This window comes from Cyprinodon variegatus, unplaced genomic scaffold (assembly GCF_000732505.1).
Source record: "Cyprinodon variegatus isolate N-32 unplaced genomic scaffold, C_variegatus-1.0 Scaffold123, whole genome shotgun sequence".
Classification (NCBI taxonomy): domain Eukaryota; kingdom Metazoa; phylum Chordata; class Actinopteri; order Cyprinodontiformes; family Cyprinodontidae; genus Cyprinodon; species Cyprinodon variegatus.
The window spans coordinates 528,917-545,063 of NW_015150576.1; the positions used below are offsets into that span (position 1 = coordinate 528,917).

At 41.1% G+C, this 16,147-nt stretch overlaps 1 protein-coding gene across 1 annotated transcript; it reads right to left on the reverse strand.

Annotated features, from left to right (window-relative positions):
• Positions 1 to 201: 201 nt before the first annotated feature.
• otulin (OTU deubiquitinase with linear linkage specificity) lies at positions 202 to 14,788 on the reverse strand. The gene is made up of 11 exons (XM_015375697.1): positions 14,490 to 14,788; positions 12,927 to 13,212; positions 11,828 to 12,379; positions 8,403 to 8,549; positions 7,897 to 8,169; positions 5,504 to 5,583; positions 5,312 to 5,418; positions 5,082 to 5,225; positions 2,753 to 2,884; positions 2,002 to 2,271; positions 202 to 1,602 (listed from the first exon to the last, which is right to left on the reverse strand). The coding sequence occupies exons 2-11, from the start codon at positions 13,070 to 13,072 to the stop codon at positions 1,393 to 1,395; spliced, it is 2,061 nt and encodes a 686-aa protein (XP_015231183.1). The 5' UTR covers positions 13,073 to 13,212; positions 14,490 to 14,788; the 3' UTR covers positions 202 to 1,392.
• Between the last annotated feature and the right edge of the window lie 1,359 nt (positions 14,789 to 16,147).

The following is a 16,147-nucleotide window of genomic DNA, read 5'->3' on the forward strand; positions in this document are numbered from 1 at the left end:
AATGAAAATTGTACACAACCTTCTTTCAATTTAATCTCTAGTTTTTTTCAAAGCAAAATGAAAAAAGTTTTAAGGATGGTTTAAGTCACATGACATGGAACAGTATGATGACCTGTCAGTTTCCTGTGAATGTTAAATGTTTGACTATTTGTAATGATTGCTTTTCAAAAAAACTTCAAACTTTTCCAAAATGTACCATTTATTTCCATACTGATAAAAACTGACATTCATTCAAATTGTGCATCATTTCTAAGGCAACATGGATAACCAAGCGAGCCTTTTTGTTTCTTTTTTTTAACCTACAACCTGTGGCTGGTGGTTGAAGCATTTACCAGCTATTTGTCTTTTTTTTTGCAGCAACATTGGTATGTTCCCTCTTTTCTGAACAGCTTGGTTAAAGGCAACATGTTAGTCACTGTGTTTGACACGCACAGAACATACGACAGTTACAAATCACGCCTCTGACACAGAAGCTGCCATTAATCCTCCGAGTCTTCTCATCATCATCTGGAATAAGTCCATCAGCAAACCCGTCATCGACTAATTCAGCCGTCTTAAATTAAACTTTCACACTCATTTAAAGTACCTCTTTCCCCCCACCCCCAACATCAAAACAATAAATTAACAGAAAAAGATCCAGTGCAAGCATTATAAATTCTGTATTTTTGCCTTTCGTTGCTTTCCTTAATTGACCACCCAATCTGGATTCAGCTGGAGTGATCTTAGAAAACTGGATTTGTACGCGTACCAAAGGTAGAAAAACAAAACTCTTACAGTACAGTGCATACAAGTGTTTGGAAAAACAGAAACATCTTGTACAGGGTCTCGAGTCACCGTATCTTTAAAACGACAGGGTTACATTTTGAGATATATGCTTTAGAGTCAGGAGACAGTTGGCTCAGATTATAGGCAAAAAACAAAGCAAAGAAAACCTAACAAAGGATTCAGCTAGGTGCTGTAAAGATAGACAAAAATGGGAGCAAATACTGATAATCCTGGTTTTAATCCATGTCCTTCTGATCTACTTTATGGCAGAACTAAAATCTTCAGACTTTATTGTTGTAGATGAACCTCACTCTGTTTCCCTGGGTTTTTAGGGAAGTACCTAAAATACAAGCACAAATAACTATGGCACAGTAAAAATAAAACAACCTTATGGCAAAAAAGAAAGGAATGCTACAAGTGCTCTAATGTGACGCAACCTAAATGATTTTGTTATAAATGTCAAACATGGAGATCTCCTCTCCCTTAGGTGGAGAATCTGTGATTTTTTCCAGGTGTGACCTCTAGAAGCATATATCCCAGCATGTTCCCTGTAGTTGGCATAAACGTGTCACTCTGTTCGACCTGAGGGGCGTTTGTACAGCATAGGCTTTTCCCCCGCAGGGCTAATCAGCTGGAGGGGAGCTCCTGGCAGGGATCAGCAGCTTCTACCACCGGCACGTTGTAGTGGCGGTCGTCCTCCGTGACGAGGCACACGGAGGGCCAGTCATCCCTGTGGTCGTCTGGGTAGAAGGTGACGAACTCCTCCGTGTTGGCTTTGTAGAGTCTGTAAACCTGAATGGTGTGCTGCAGGGCGTATCCCAGTAGGAACATCTCCACCTGCACAAAAAAACAAAGATAATTGCACAGCTCCAAAAGCACAAAAAAAAAAGAATCAAACAGCAGCATGTTTAATCAGCTGCCCAAACACACAATAATTAGTGGGTGGAGTGTCATTGAGGAGAGCGTACCTGCAAAGGCTTTCATTAATGTATTGCAAATAATTATATCCTCTATAAGGCCAGCTCTAGCTCAAGCGCTGGCATGTTTTACTGATCAGTTTATAAAAATACTCCTCCTGTTCTGACAAACAACCCTGCTGCTTTTATTCGTAGCTCTGGTTTTATTCAAATGTATTCAAAAGCTGGGAAAAAGTACCAGGGTTGTTTGCGTATTGCTGAAAAACGCAGAAGAAGAATAAAATACAGAGAAAACAAAGAGTTTGTCGATGTGTTCTACCTGCTCCAGCCCGGCGCTGAGGCCCACATAGCTGAGGTGGTTGGACAGGAAGGAACGCGGACAGTCTGACGAGTCCCGAGCAAACAGCAGCCAGCAGAAGAGAGGGACGTCTTCCCCCACCTGCATGCGGCCGTGCAGCTCAGACGCCCTGCCCAGCATCAGCAGCTTCAGCGCCTCAAGCATCCCGAGCTCCTCCTCTTCGCCCTGGAACAAACGCTCACAGAGCTGCTGCCGCGCCGCGGCGCCGGGACAGTCTGCCGCCGCCTTCCACTGGACACAAATTAGAGAAGTGAACAAAACTCAGGCTATGACTGTAGGTCCCTGAATGAGACACTGTGTACATCTCACTGCTCCCTAAGGAACCCGCAATATTTTGCTTTTATATGCAACTGAGACACCATGAAAAATTGCTAAGGAAATATTCCTCTTCAATATGCAGTTTCTTTAGTTCTAGGAAAGCAATAAGCTCCAAATCTCTGCTCCCATCTATCATCAATTACTGATGTAACTGCTGTAATATCTTAGATCTGGTTAAGAACTGAACGCTTCGCTGCATGGCTTTATATAAACGGCGCGTCCTTTAGCTTCAATCAACAGCCTTTCATTTACTGAAGCACTGCTGTGTTCATTTTTCACCTTTAAGCAGCAGCCTTCCTTTCACACATGGTAGCGATCCAGCTACCGCTCTGTGGAGAGTCATTGATGCGCTGCTGTACTGGGGTTTCTCTCTGAGCTGATATGGAATCTGTACCTTTTGTCGGAGCAGCTCCATGTAGCCCTTCAGCCGCTCGATTGGATTTTCCACGCCATCTTCGTTCACGTGATGTCCTGGAAATCGCCACTGGCTTATAAGCCCGTCCTGAGCCTCCAGTTGTTTTGGCAGCTGTAAACAAAACATTAAAACATTTCAACCTTCAGTGCCTCAGGGCGCGTCGTTTTATAAAACTTTTAGCTTTGAAGCCAAGAAAACCAAATGCCAGCTACGAACAGCTAAACAGGGGGCTGCATTCAGCACCAACTCCAAGCACCAAGCAGAACCTTTGCAGTACAACCCGTCACTCCTTATTTTTCAACAAACCTTTTTCAAAGCCATTCCCTTAAACGTGCTTAAGCAGCACTTAGAACCAGCTGCTGGCTTTAACAAGCCTGAAGCCATATGGACGGGTTAGGGTGAGCTCTGTACAGACATGGGCTGAACAATAATCAGTGAGGAAGAGGCTATCACTTCTAGGGGACAACTAGTCAAATATAACCTTCTTTTTTTTTTCTTGGTAAAGTGGCCTTAAGGTTTGTTGTTACATTTGGAGGAAAATGGGGGAAGCTTGAATGCCTGAGAAACCATCCAAACTGTGACATATGGAGGTGGCAGCATCATGCTGAGCAGAAGGGAAGGGTGCACTATACAATATATATGATAAGGAAAGGATCCTGATTTGGACCGCTGTGAAATTACACCTCATAACATCAGCAGAGAGGTTCGGGTTTGGAGCTTCCAAACTGTGCAAAACTTGAAGCAATACAGCATGATCAGGGCTCGATGTTTACCATCGCCCGATCTCCCGGGGCAAGTAGTTTTTATTGTTGGGAGAGTGCAAAAAAAAATTATTTATCACTCAAAATTACTTTAAAATCACCGACATTCGATGAAAACGACCCAGAAGCGTTGCCGGCGCCATTTTTGTTGTTTTGTGCACATTCTCGCATGATTTGAAAAAGCCGGGTGATTTTCTGCCAGATGCCGTGATTTTTGTCCACCTAGCGGTACTTTTGATATAGTTACCAAAACGACAAATGGCTGCATTTATTTTGTCAGGGAAAACTAATCCTGAGTCAGTTAAAAGTCAGGGAATTCTGAAATGATGTAAGACTGTGGAAACCCTGTATAAAATAACTCTGTATAATGATTCTCTAGAAAAGTCACATTATATTAATAGTATCATCTTGTATAAACATACCGTGACTCTAAAATAAAAGTTTTTCATTTGTGACATTGAATTCTGTCTTGTGATTTATCTTAAGTTTTCAACCTGTCAAGTTTTTTATAGATTTTTAACATTACGATTTATATTTTTCCAAGCACACAGTTTAAAGCAAAGTTTAGTTTGAAAAGAATGTGCAAGAAGGATTGAAAAGCATGTTAACTCGGTAATGTAGGCTTGAGTTCATTATCTGACGCATGCATATACACACCAGGAACCTGTAAACTTAAACAATACTGAATTACAAAAAACATTTAAAAAAAAAACATGTTTCATTGATATATATACAAAAATGAATATTAGGAACTATATTTATCAAACATTATACTGGGCAAGTAAAAATTGTTTCTGGGCAAATGAAATGTGAAAGTCACTTGCCCAAAGGGCAAGTGTTAAAAATCCTTAACGCCAACCCCTGATGATGTTTAGGCTGTTTATACAGGAAACCTGTGAAATGCTTCTAGCAATGCAGGAGTTCGGATTCTGGTGCAAATCGCACCAATGTGAGCCCATCACTGACCCTGGATCCACTGGCATGGTTATAAATGACAGGTTACAGTACATCGGGACTGATTCCCTTGCAGAGAGATATACAAGTGGAAGAAGAGTAAATCGAAATCAGGAGTTTGAATATACAAGACAAAACAGTATGAAAATATCTCATGGAGGAATGATGAGGTTCAGAACTACATTAGAAAAGCAAAAAGGAACCAGAACTTAATGAGACAAACTTTCTTCTGCAGGCTTTTCTTTTTTATTCTACATCGGTGCAATACTAGAGCAATACTGCCCCCAAAACATTCGCTGGAACAGCCTAATATTGTTTGGCCTAGTTTAAAAACTAGAAAAAGAACGACACAGAAAATGAAGGTGTTAACTTTCACATTGTAACGTTCTCTGGATCCATCCCTGGACTGGACATTCAATGTAAACAGCCATAGTTGTACAAAGTGATTAGTGTGATCAGCTTGCAAAAGGATACAAATAAATATACTTGATGCAAGCCATACAACTGAAATATTACCAAATACAAAGGAGGTCTACAGAAGTTCTATATGAGAACGTAGAGAGAGCTAAATCTCAATAACTGTAAATATTTACCATTAAAACGGTGTCCTCCTGCAGCCACTGAGGCACCTGGTCGCTCTGGGACAACACCTGGAACAGGGTGGCTCTGAGGGCGCAGTAGTTGTCCCCCCTGACTCTCCTCAGGTGGCTGAACTTTGCAGACATCTCTTCGTACCCCTGCAGCAAAACCACAGGAAGCCCCTCAGATGTGCAGACAAAACCACACGTCTAGAAGCTGAAGCAGTTCTTCAAAAGGCACCAACCTTTCTGATGAGAGCACTCTTGGCAGTTTTTCCTCTCCACTCCCTCTCACTGTAAGACAGGATATCCACAGCCGGAGACAAACTGCAGCTATCCTGCACCTTCGGAACTGGGAGGAGGATTGTTGATGTTATTTAGACATTTCAGCATCAACTGTAGGACCTAAATAGAAAGCGTAAGCTGAGAACATTTACTTTTTAACTCAGATGCTGGTTGCAGTTTATGACTTGGTGATGCAGACAGCTCCTCTTCTCCTCGGTACAAGTCTATGTCACTGAAGGGAAACAGATTTAGTCATATTTATGGGGAATGAAGGCCAAATTGATCGCATGTTTCCAGCCATAGAATAGATCAGAAGGTTTTATCTCTGCACCTGCTGCTGTAGAGTACACAGAGTATTAACTAAAAGCTAAAAATAGAACAGCACCAAAATAACCACCCATGTCCGACCCCTTTAGGAAGGAAGTCTGGAGAAAACGAAATATCTAAAACTACAAAACAAGGAAAAAATCCTATTTAAACTAGCTCATCTTAATGTATTAGTTTATGTGCTTTTCAGCTGTTTCTCAGTAGAGGAACAACATTTCAACACGTTTGCAAAAGCTTCCTTCCTGCCTCACTAATTTTAAACTTTGTCTCTAAACTTTTCCAGATTTTCTCATATTCCAACAGGCAACTTCTTTTTATATTACTGGGTGTTTTCCATGACAAAGCATCACAAAGTGGTGAATAACTGTGTAGAGTAAGGGAAATAAAGTGTGGTTTTCAACATCATTTACGGGAAAAGATCTGAAAAGTGTGGAGTGAATCTATATTCAGCCTTCTTTGCTCCAATACTCCTAATCTGTAACCAACATCCCTCAGAGGTTTGTTAGAGAATATTAGTGAACAAACAGAACCATAAAGATCAGAGAAAATGAAGAAAATTTAACAGAGCAATGTTCAGTGTGTCGTCTGAAAATGAAACGATTATAAAGCAACAAGTGGAGTAACTGCTAAAGCTACCTAACATGTTTAAGTGGGAGGGCAGGCAGGGAAAGCAACAGAGAGGCCAGTGGAGAAATCCACAGGCCAGGTGGGAGAATCTGAAAAGCACAGCTTGTTTTTCTGCAATCTACACATCTCAAATGTACTAAAGTTTTTTTTGTTTTTTTGTTAAAAACCATAAGAAGTTTGGTTTACAGAGCAATACCAGCATGCTAGAGACGGTGCTCTGGTCATCCAACAGTGAACATCCCCCCTGAGCATGTCAACGCCTTGGATGAACCAAGGTGGAGGCAGCATCATGTCGTGGTGATAATTTTTGACAATAAGACAGACCGAGCTAATTGTGGGGAGAGTTTGAGGAGAAATCCTGTAAGAGGCTGCAAAAGGCTGGGGCAGGACATTGACTTTATGAGCACACCCAGAGCTAGAATGGCCTAGTCAAAGTCCACATCCAAAAGGTGGCATAATCTGTGGCAAACCTACTGTTCAGAGATGGAGAAGAGGTAAGAATTAGAGTCTATAGCCCCATTTACACTACTCTTTTGAAACCGTGCCAAGATCACTGTTGAGTGTAAATGGAACGCTAAACTGAACCAGACACAACCAAGCCGTGCTAACATGCTACTAGTTCATCAGTAGGTCTCGGCGAAGTTCAGTTCTGGCTCAGTTCTCAAATAACAAAGAGTTCATGAGCAGACTGTGTCATCTCCTTACAGTCAGCCCCTGTAATCATGACATTTCAGATATTCATAAAAATACTAGCTTCCCTACCATGCCACATGATTCTGCTTAGCAGTGTGATGAACCTCAACGTCTGTCGCTGTTTCCTGTGTCTGTAAGCCCTGACTGGACTATCGTTTGTTGTATCCACTTCCCAAAAGCAGACTCTGTCAAGTAAATTCCCCAAAGGATGCCTTCTTTGCCCGATTCTCCACAAACAACGAAATATCACAATAATAACAAAACATAGCTTCCTGAATGTTACAGGCGCCGACATGTTGGTTTGCTTGTTTACCTCTAGAGAGCAGCAGTACCGTAGATCATCACTAGGAAGTGAGGAATCGTGCTAGCGTGATGTGTAAACGGTCATAAGGTACCAAGCTCGGCACGGTTAACCCATCCAAGATCGGCACAAATCGGTTTTCAGACAATAAGTGTAAATGGAGCTTATATGTGTGAAAACCTGTTAGAGAAAACAGCTATATAGAAACAGCTGACTTCAGTTTTAACCACTAAATATTGACCCTGGGCAGCTGGATATAAATGTGTTAACTCCATTATTTTCTTTCCACTTTACAATTATCCAACACTTTATTTTGCATTAATTACTCCAACAGTTTAATGCTGAAATGAGATAAAGATTAATCAATCCAACGCCCCTTATAATGAGCCGTTTTAGTCCAAGCATGGTTAAAATAAACCGAGATTAAAGTCGGACCAATAAAGTTCCAACCTGGACATAAACTGTTGAACAGGTCAGTCTGAATATTTTTACAAAAAAAAACTGTTGCCTCCAGTGTTTTAAACCACCTTTGAACAAAACCCTCAATACAGGATCCAGTTCAGAGCTAAAATGTGTGTGAATAGAATCTGCACAGACCTGTCATCCTGACCAGCTTCCTCGTCTGCAGGCATTTCAACATCTGACTTTAAGGACGAAGGCTCATCTTCTCCAAGCTGCTCCTGGATCTCCAACTGTTTCTCATCTCGAGCAGCCTCCGTCTCCCCGGTGAGAGTAACTTTCTCCGGCCTCTTTCCATCCTCTTCATCCTTCTTCCCTTCGTCACAAACATCCTCTCCAGCTTCCTCCACATTCTCCTCCGCAGAACCTGAACCCTCAGGATCTTTCTTGTCTTCTAGATCCGACTTTAAGCTGCAGAGAGAATCTCTGTTTTACCGCCTGTGTGATAAACACTTAAAACAGATGCAGAGAGATGATGGCGAAGCTCTACTGCATTTAAATGTATGCAGTTTTCCTGTAAATGCTGCAGAAAAATGATTTTTGGCTGTCTAAGTGTTTATTGCTCCCCCTAGTGGCCATAATAACAAACAAAAAGAGAACATCTGTTAACAGGTTTTCATTCAACAGAGCATGAACCTGCTGACCTGTCCTTGGCCTCTGTAGCAGATGTGGGCTCCGAGGCGACAGAGCCCGGTTTCTCCTGAGCGTGGTTGAGATCTGTGGGCTCCGATCCAGGAGAGAGAGGCTCAGAGATAACATGGCTCTTTGTCTCCACAGAACCTTCCACAGAGCTGCACGCAGAAAGACAAACATTTCAGCAAACTGCGCAAAACGCATTTGATTAAATGTCAAGCAAACTTAATCTACTTATAGATATGATTGAGGACATTAATCATTAAAGCAGTCGTGAACTTGGGATAGCAAAGGCAAATATTGTGCAATAAAAGGTTTGGCAAACATACAATAACTGTAAATAAACGGACATAGTCCACCAGCGTTTATACTGTTCTGAAGTATGCATTTTTATTATTCTAAATTTAATGTCCCTTCAGTTGATTTAATAAAAAGAAAAATGTTTTGTGTTCTCACAGTAGCTCCCTTTGAATTTTCAGCACATAGGTGAGGTTTTTAAAACATAAGGAACAGGAAGATAAAGCTTCTGCACCGTCCTCTGGAACCTGCAAACTTAAGAGCCTTGAAGATCGTCGACTGTCTAAATGTTTGCATGATGGGCGTTTGAGAAATAAACTAAATAACTAAAGCAGTCTACATCCTGAGTAAAAAGAAACTGGGAACTTAAATAAGAGGCTCACAATTAAATTTAGTACATTTTTAAATGTTTAGAAAAAAGAGATCAAATAAATTCTGCAGTTTATTGTGAAGCCAAATTTTAAAAAAGTTCATCCTTAATTGATGTTCTATCCATCCATCCATCTTCCTTCACTTATCCGGGGTCGGGTCGCGGGGGCAGCAGCTTAAGAAGGGAGGCCCAGACTTCCCTCTCCCCAGCCACTTCTTCCAGCCCCTCAGGAGGAACCCCAAGGCGTTCCCAGGCCAGCCGAGAAACTCTCCAGCGTGTCCTGGGCCTCCCCTCGGTGGGACATGCCTGGAACACCTCACCAGGGAGGCGCCCAGGAGCCATCCTAACCAGATGCCAGAGCCACCTCAACTGGCTCCTCTCGACGTGGAGGAGCAGCGGCTCTACTCAGAGTCCCTCCTGGATGACTTAATTGATGTTTTGCCCTCAAATTCTTTTTAGTTTTATTGATTTTTAAAAAAGCTTTTGCTTAAATTATGTTGTTAGAAAAACAAATCTTAAAGACAGAAACCTCCTAAAATCAGAGTCTAATCATTAATAGCTGAGAAGTGCTGCTTAGCGAGGATATTGGACAGCCGGGTCCGTTTCCAGAACATTTTCGTCTCCCCACGCTCTGAATTTCACAGTGCTAGCAGCTGCCAAGGCTCCGTCTGGTGTAACTAGAGCATTTAAACCAAATTAAACTGAAAATATTCAAACCAGTGTCGTAGATCTGGTGCCGTTCTGTTGATCTCCCAAACACTCCTAGTTTTTTAGCGTTCACCGATTCCTGGAAGCTGTATCAATCCACCAGATCAGATTCTGAGAATGCTGCAATCACTTTTAAAAACACCAGATAGGTACAGCTGATCTGACTGATGGAAAAGTAACAGACAAGTATTTATACCTGATGCCCAAACAAACTTGAATCTATATTTGGGGAATTTTTGTGAAGACATTATTGTGAAGAAGGCAAGTCATACATGTTTTGTAATTGTTATTACAATAATTTGCAGTAAAACTTCTTAAATAAGCTGCAGAGCTCTTGGTTTATTCATCTCCACCAGCTTTGGACATTTAAAGACCGCAATGTTTCCAGATTTATTATGTGAATCAAGAGCTAAATTCAGTCCAGCTGGAAGGAGATCATCTATGAACAGGATTATATGAGGTGTGAGGAAAACCAAGGCTTTTCTTCCAGTATTACCTTGCATGCATAAAAGGGAGTGGTGGCCTAGTGGTTAGGGCATAGAGCGTGGAATCCTGGAATCCTGAGGTTCTGTTCTAGGTCCCGTCCCACTGACTGCCACTCTGGCTCTCTGAGCAAGACCCTTAAGGCTGATTTATACTTCGAAACTAGGTCGTCTGCGTAGGTGCCGCAATGAACAAAAAGACCTTGCCGCCACCTCCTCAGATACGCCTCTGCTCCTCTCCCAAATTGTAGGTAGGCGCAAACAGTGCCGCAGACAGGAGGCCAAGATGTTTTGTTTCTATGACCGAAATTGCGGAAAACGACTCGTAAAGTTAGACCAGCTAGAAGAGCGAGGTGTGCGAGAACGCTGGGACCCTTTTTCCACCTGGATCTCCGCTCTTTTTCAACCTCATGTCCCTCCGTTGTCGGACAAACTCGCCCCCACTTCTCTCCGCCTCGGCCGTATCTAGATCCCCTGCATGTAGCGCAGACCACACTGAAAAATGAGCATAAATCAAAACTATCTGAGTGAAGCTCACTGCGACACACTGATGCAGGGAGTAATGTACTTTTTCTCAATATGCAGCTGTTTGCATCAAGTCAACAAACTAAAGTTTCAGTTTGACGCTACCAGATCACAGTCACCCATGTTTGCTGTGCCACTGCCATGGCTTGTGGTGCTAACTTTAGATATTTTTTTTCTTTTTTGCTAATAAAGAAAATAAAAACAAGCCTTCCTCATTGACAATCTTTCTAACGGAACCAGGTTCCTGCTGAGGATCTCTGCAGCTCCTTCACATTAGTAAAAGCTGCATACCCTGCCTGACACGTTAGTTTATTAAGGTTAAAGTTGCATCATCCACTACAGCTGCAGATTAATAGAAAACACCGATATGATGCTTGATATTTGGAATAAGGGCATGTTTGGGATATACTGTGAAGCCTTACCGTACACTTCCTGTTTTCAGATGACTCATCAAAAGCTCTCACTCAGATTAGGATTTTTTTTCCCAACGTACGTTTGCTTTTGATAACATTCCCTGCTGCTCCTGAAGCTTCTTATTCACTAAAGGTCTGAGGCCTTCACTGAACAGCTGGAGTTATACTGAGGTTTAATGATTAACAGCTGGACTCTATTAGCTAATTAAGGAACCTCTAAGGGCAGCTGGAGGCTGGATTTTCTTTTTAACATGTATTAAAGTAAGTAACAAAATATTTAATCAAGAGGCAACTTCTAGGACAGACTGGTTGAACAGGACTTTATTCTGGGGTATCAGAGTCATTGGGTCAGATTAGGAAGGCACGCTGAACCTTTCAGAGACTGTTTGCATAAGAAAGGCAGATCAGAGCTCAGGAGTTTTTTTCCCTTTCACTTCACAATCATGTACAAATTTCTTTTAGTTTATTAAACATTTTGAATTCAAAAAACATTTTGCCAAAGGTTCTACAGGTGTTAATACTTTTTGAAGGAACAGCAGAAGTCCGATCTGGCCACTGATTTAAACCTGAATGAAGGCTTTTAAACACAACCAATGCTGAATATTTCCACTTCCTCCTGAAATACCCCCATGTTTACTTACCAGCTGGGAGCCTCTGTGTTTGTGTCCTGGCTGACCGCAGAGATGGACGCCGCCTGAGTGCTTGGCTCTGATAGCGCTTCATTACTCCGTGTGAACTGCTCTGACGGTTTGGCCTCGGCACCGATAGCATCCTCTCCAGAATCAGCGTGAGAACCGCCGTCCGTTTTGTCCTCCTCCGCCAGAGGGTTTGTCTCAGGACTGGGAAGGTTTTCTGGGCGGGAAGATTCAGGCGGCGGTGAGACGTCTTCCTGTACAGCAGTTTGATCTACGTTCTCTGTGTTTGGCTCTCCGTTTGTGGCCAAACCTTCCTGTTCGTCAAGGGAGGACACGTCCACCTGTGGCTGGTTTAAAGTGCATCGCTCCGAAGGAGCATCTTCCTTCTCGTCATCTTCTTTTCTGCTGCCTCTTTCTTTGTTTGGAGGAGCTGACACCTCCTGAATGTCTCCCTTTTGTAAATGTCCATTTCCCTGAGTGTTCCTGGGTTCTCTTTCTTTGTTCTGACACCTCTGCTGCTCCTCCTTCACCTCCTTGGCTTCTTCAGCAGTAGACTGACTGAGAGACATAACACAGAATGAGCAAAGCCACGGGTTAACAACAACAAAAGCACCTCTGAAATCTTCACAAAAGCACAAATAAATAAGATACATGAGGGAAAAAAAAAAAAACAACGTTTGAGGATTCTCCCTAAACTGGAGGTGTAGAGGAAGCAGGAAACCTTTGATCACAACAACCACTTTTTAATGATTGTATCTTGACATTTCTCAAAAGCGAGTGAAATGACTCGACTGTTTCTAGTTGACAACCCCTAAAAGGACGGGTGGAAGTTCCCCCCTGTCCCTATGCGTCCTCTAACATGATTAAAAGTTATTTGTTGATGCATCACGTCCCACATAAACCACAGGGGGAATTTAGCATTTTTCTCTCCTTGCAGTTGATCCAATCTTAATAATTAATTTTCATTCTTTCTGATCCTAGAAGGTAAAAGGCTCAGAAATTTTATTTAAACATGAGATTGAAGAAACCAAACAGAACTAAGAAGATTAACACAAAAAAAACCTAAAAAAACGTAAATTTTCCAAGCAGATTTACAAAATCTCACCTCATGTCATTGTTGTCTTCAGGACCACAAGCGCCAACCGCTACCCTCTCACCAGCGCATGATGTCTTTGAGTCATCTTTCAGCAAAACACTTCGTTCCTCAATGCTGCCACAGGGACTTTCAGCTTCACAACAACAATTCCCCATCTGCTTTGGGGGGGAGGCTGGGGTTAGGTAGGCTGGGTGGTAGCCTCCAGTCCCAAACAACCAGGGGTTCTAGGAGTCCATGACGAAGGGTTGGGAGCTCAGGAAGCAACCATAGTGCTGCTTTATCAATCTGGAGACACCTTAAGACAAAATAATAAAATCAAAACATAATGAAAGGTAGAACAGGTGAGCAAACAATAATTATTCCTATTTAACCTGTGTTTTTAGGGGAATATATTTAGTTGTATCAGACCATTAAGTATCAGGATGTCCTGGTGTAACGTTTTCATTTCCGATACCCTACCGACATTGACCCGATACGATATTGGCACAAATCATACCGGCTTTTATTCCTTATTTTCAGTCAACAATAAATGGTATGAAAACAACTGACCCATGTTAAACTAACCAATCAATAACAGAAACTTTTAAAAGAAGCAGATCTTTTCTATGAGCAAGAAAATATTGGAGATTTTCGAAGCCGGCAGATAAAATTCGATATCAGTTTTTTTGGTTATTCTCGGACAGATATCCGATATTAATACGGGATCGAGAAATCCCTAAAGACCACTCCATGTTTAAGATGATACGTTTAAGGCTTTAATTAGCAGGATACGTAGCAGTCCTTCATGTTTTAGATGCTTTCTGCTCCAGCCTGCATGGTTGCATCGTCTCCTGCTATCAAACGCTGCAGATACCTGTTAACGAGGTCAGGACGCTGGGGCCCCGGGGCCTGGAACAAAGAATCCTGACCTACAGCATGGTTCAACACTGATATGTTGTTAATATTCAGATGGTAATACACTTTTAAAACACACCCTGCTGCACTGACTCAGCTACCTTTGCTGTCAGCATTCTTTTCACTCATCTGTAAAACATTTGCACAACTACAGGAATGTAGTTGTTCTGAAAAAACAAAATTAAACTTTTAACATTGTCTCAGGATTTTTTTGTGCACTCTCCCAAGAAATAACAGCAGTTTTCCACCCAACTAATTTTTATTGGATTATAAAGCATTAATATTCACCAAAAAGATTTAACAACCAGAATATCACTTCTATTTGTGAAAATAAAATTCTGGCATTTCCTGAAATCTGACATTCAGTAGTGACCTTTAGTCAGATATTGACCCTAACTTTGGGAACCACCTTTTCAAAAAATAACATGTCAACAAAAGCGATTTTAAATAAGATTTTACGTCTTAGGACATCTAAATATTTATCACACCATTAACCCCCAATTGAAAACATAAGGTTTTAAATTATAAAGACTTTCCAAGTTATTACTCTTGTTTATGTTGAGTAATAACATCTGATCAAGCGAAGTTAACACAAGGAAGCAGCTTTTAGTAACAAGAAAGACAAACTTAACAGCTGCTGCCTGTGTGCTAACACTGCTGTATTTTAGCTCAGCTTACCTTCTTTATTTTGCGTTAAACTTAAGATAAACTCCAAACCCTTCGGATCATGAAGCTCCAGCTCTCGTTTCACTTTTGGTGAGCGGGGTTAGCCGGCGGCTAGCTGCTGTAAACTTAAAACCCAAACAGGAGAGAGAATGGCTCATTTCAAACGCTGCTGTGACAGTGGATAGCTTTAGCTACCACAAGGCCAGCGTGTGTCAATACGGAACATTTCAGAAAAACTCCCAATTCATGGTATTTTGAACGGAACATCTGTTCACGATGATCCCTAGCTTAGCCGGAGCAGCAGGTCACGGCTCTTGTGATGTGCGGCTCTAGCCCGAGCCGCCTCAATGTGCCGGATCCTGAATGATCCAAGAGGAATCATAATGTGAAGCGTTATTAATTAGTCACTGGGCACTTTATAAATTATAAATGTTTATTATGCACTCAAAATGTTATGCTTGCTAAAATCTAATCTTCACAAATGCTTATTGTGCTCACACAACTGAAATGTTGAATATACGCATCCCTAGATGGTATATAAAGTTGAGTAGATTAGGCTATTTGGCAAGTAAACAGCCAGTTTGTTCTCCCGCTTGCTCTCACGCACTTATGAGTTATTAAGAATTTACAGATGAATTAATAACATATCTTTAAACTTTTTATTATATGTAAGGGGAATGTTACCGTACAGTGGTGCATATTTAACATACATGTGTATTCAGACATGTTGAATAACACATATATTTAGCTGTAAAAGCCACTAAGAGTTAGAATATCCATCTCTGGTTAAAAAAAATAATAATAATCCAGCTCTTTTGAATGAACTCCGCTAAATGATTTGGATCCAAAAAGAGAGGCGAAATTCCCATTACTACACCGCTTGGCTGAAGCGCATGACGTCATTGTAGTGTACGCTGACAGTTCTGCAGCAGCCAAGCAGCCCTCCGAAAATCCGTGCGCTCACCACTTCCCCTTTTTTTCCCCCCAATAATGTATACGAAACAGACAAATAAAATATGCAATATGTTAAATAAAAAAAGATTAATATAAAAACGATGTATTTAGGACGTTTTTATAAGAGTTACCAACCTTAACTTGCTTTTACAGTTTTTTAAAAATCGCTATGACACAGTTTTCAATACATTTAACAGGTTTCCTAAACTCTTAATGCACCAACACACTTAAAACACACAACTGGCGAAACGGTTAATTTCATGTTCAAATTCACACATTGTAAACTAAACTCCAAAACTAATTTTCAAAATACAATAATACACTAACACGACACACCATGTCTAACAAAACATTGCAAACATGTTTCCAAATCACATAATTAATTAAAACACTAACACGTGTTCTCTTCCAACAGGAACATTTAGTCAATCATAACACAATGACAAAAAAAAAAAAACACTATCATCAGCTGAAACTACAGAAACTGCAATTTTTTAGATGTTAGGTGTGCCCTTATACAATAGACAGTAACTGTACAAGGACACACCTCTGTTTTGCACATGCATTTTGTTTTGTTTGCTGCAGAAAGTAGCTTTATAGAATTTACATTTTATGAAACAAAAGACAGAGACAGAATTGCTGCAGTATACATAAATACTATATTTGCAAAAGGAAATTACTGCAAGATATATTATTAGAAATACTCTGGAAAACCA

What these genes read in the sequence shown, in the direction of transcription:
- otulin (XM_015375697.1), bottom strand. Translation starts at nt 13,072, where the DNA reads ATGGGGAATTGTTGTTGTGAAGCTGAAAGTCCCTGTGGCAGCATTGAG. An exon ending in GAAGCTGGTCAGGATGACAG is followed by an intron (nt 5,584 to 7,896) that starts GTCTGTGCAGAT and finishes GTTTCCCTTCAG; the next exon opens with TGACATAGACTTGTACCGAG. An exon ending in TCAGCGCCGGGCTGGAGCAG is followed by an intron (nt 1,603 to 2,001) that starts GTAGAACACATC and finishes TTTTTTGTGCAG; the next exon opens with GTGGAGATGTTCCTACTGGG.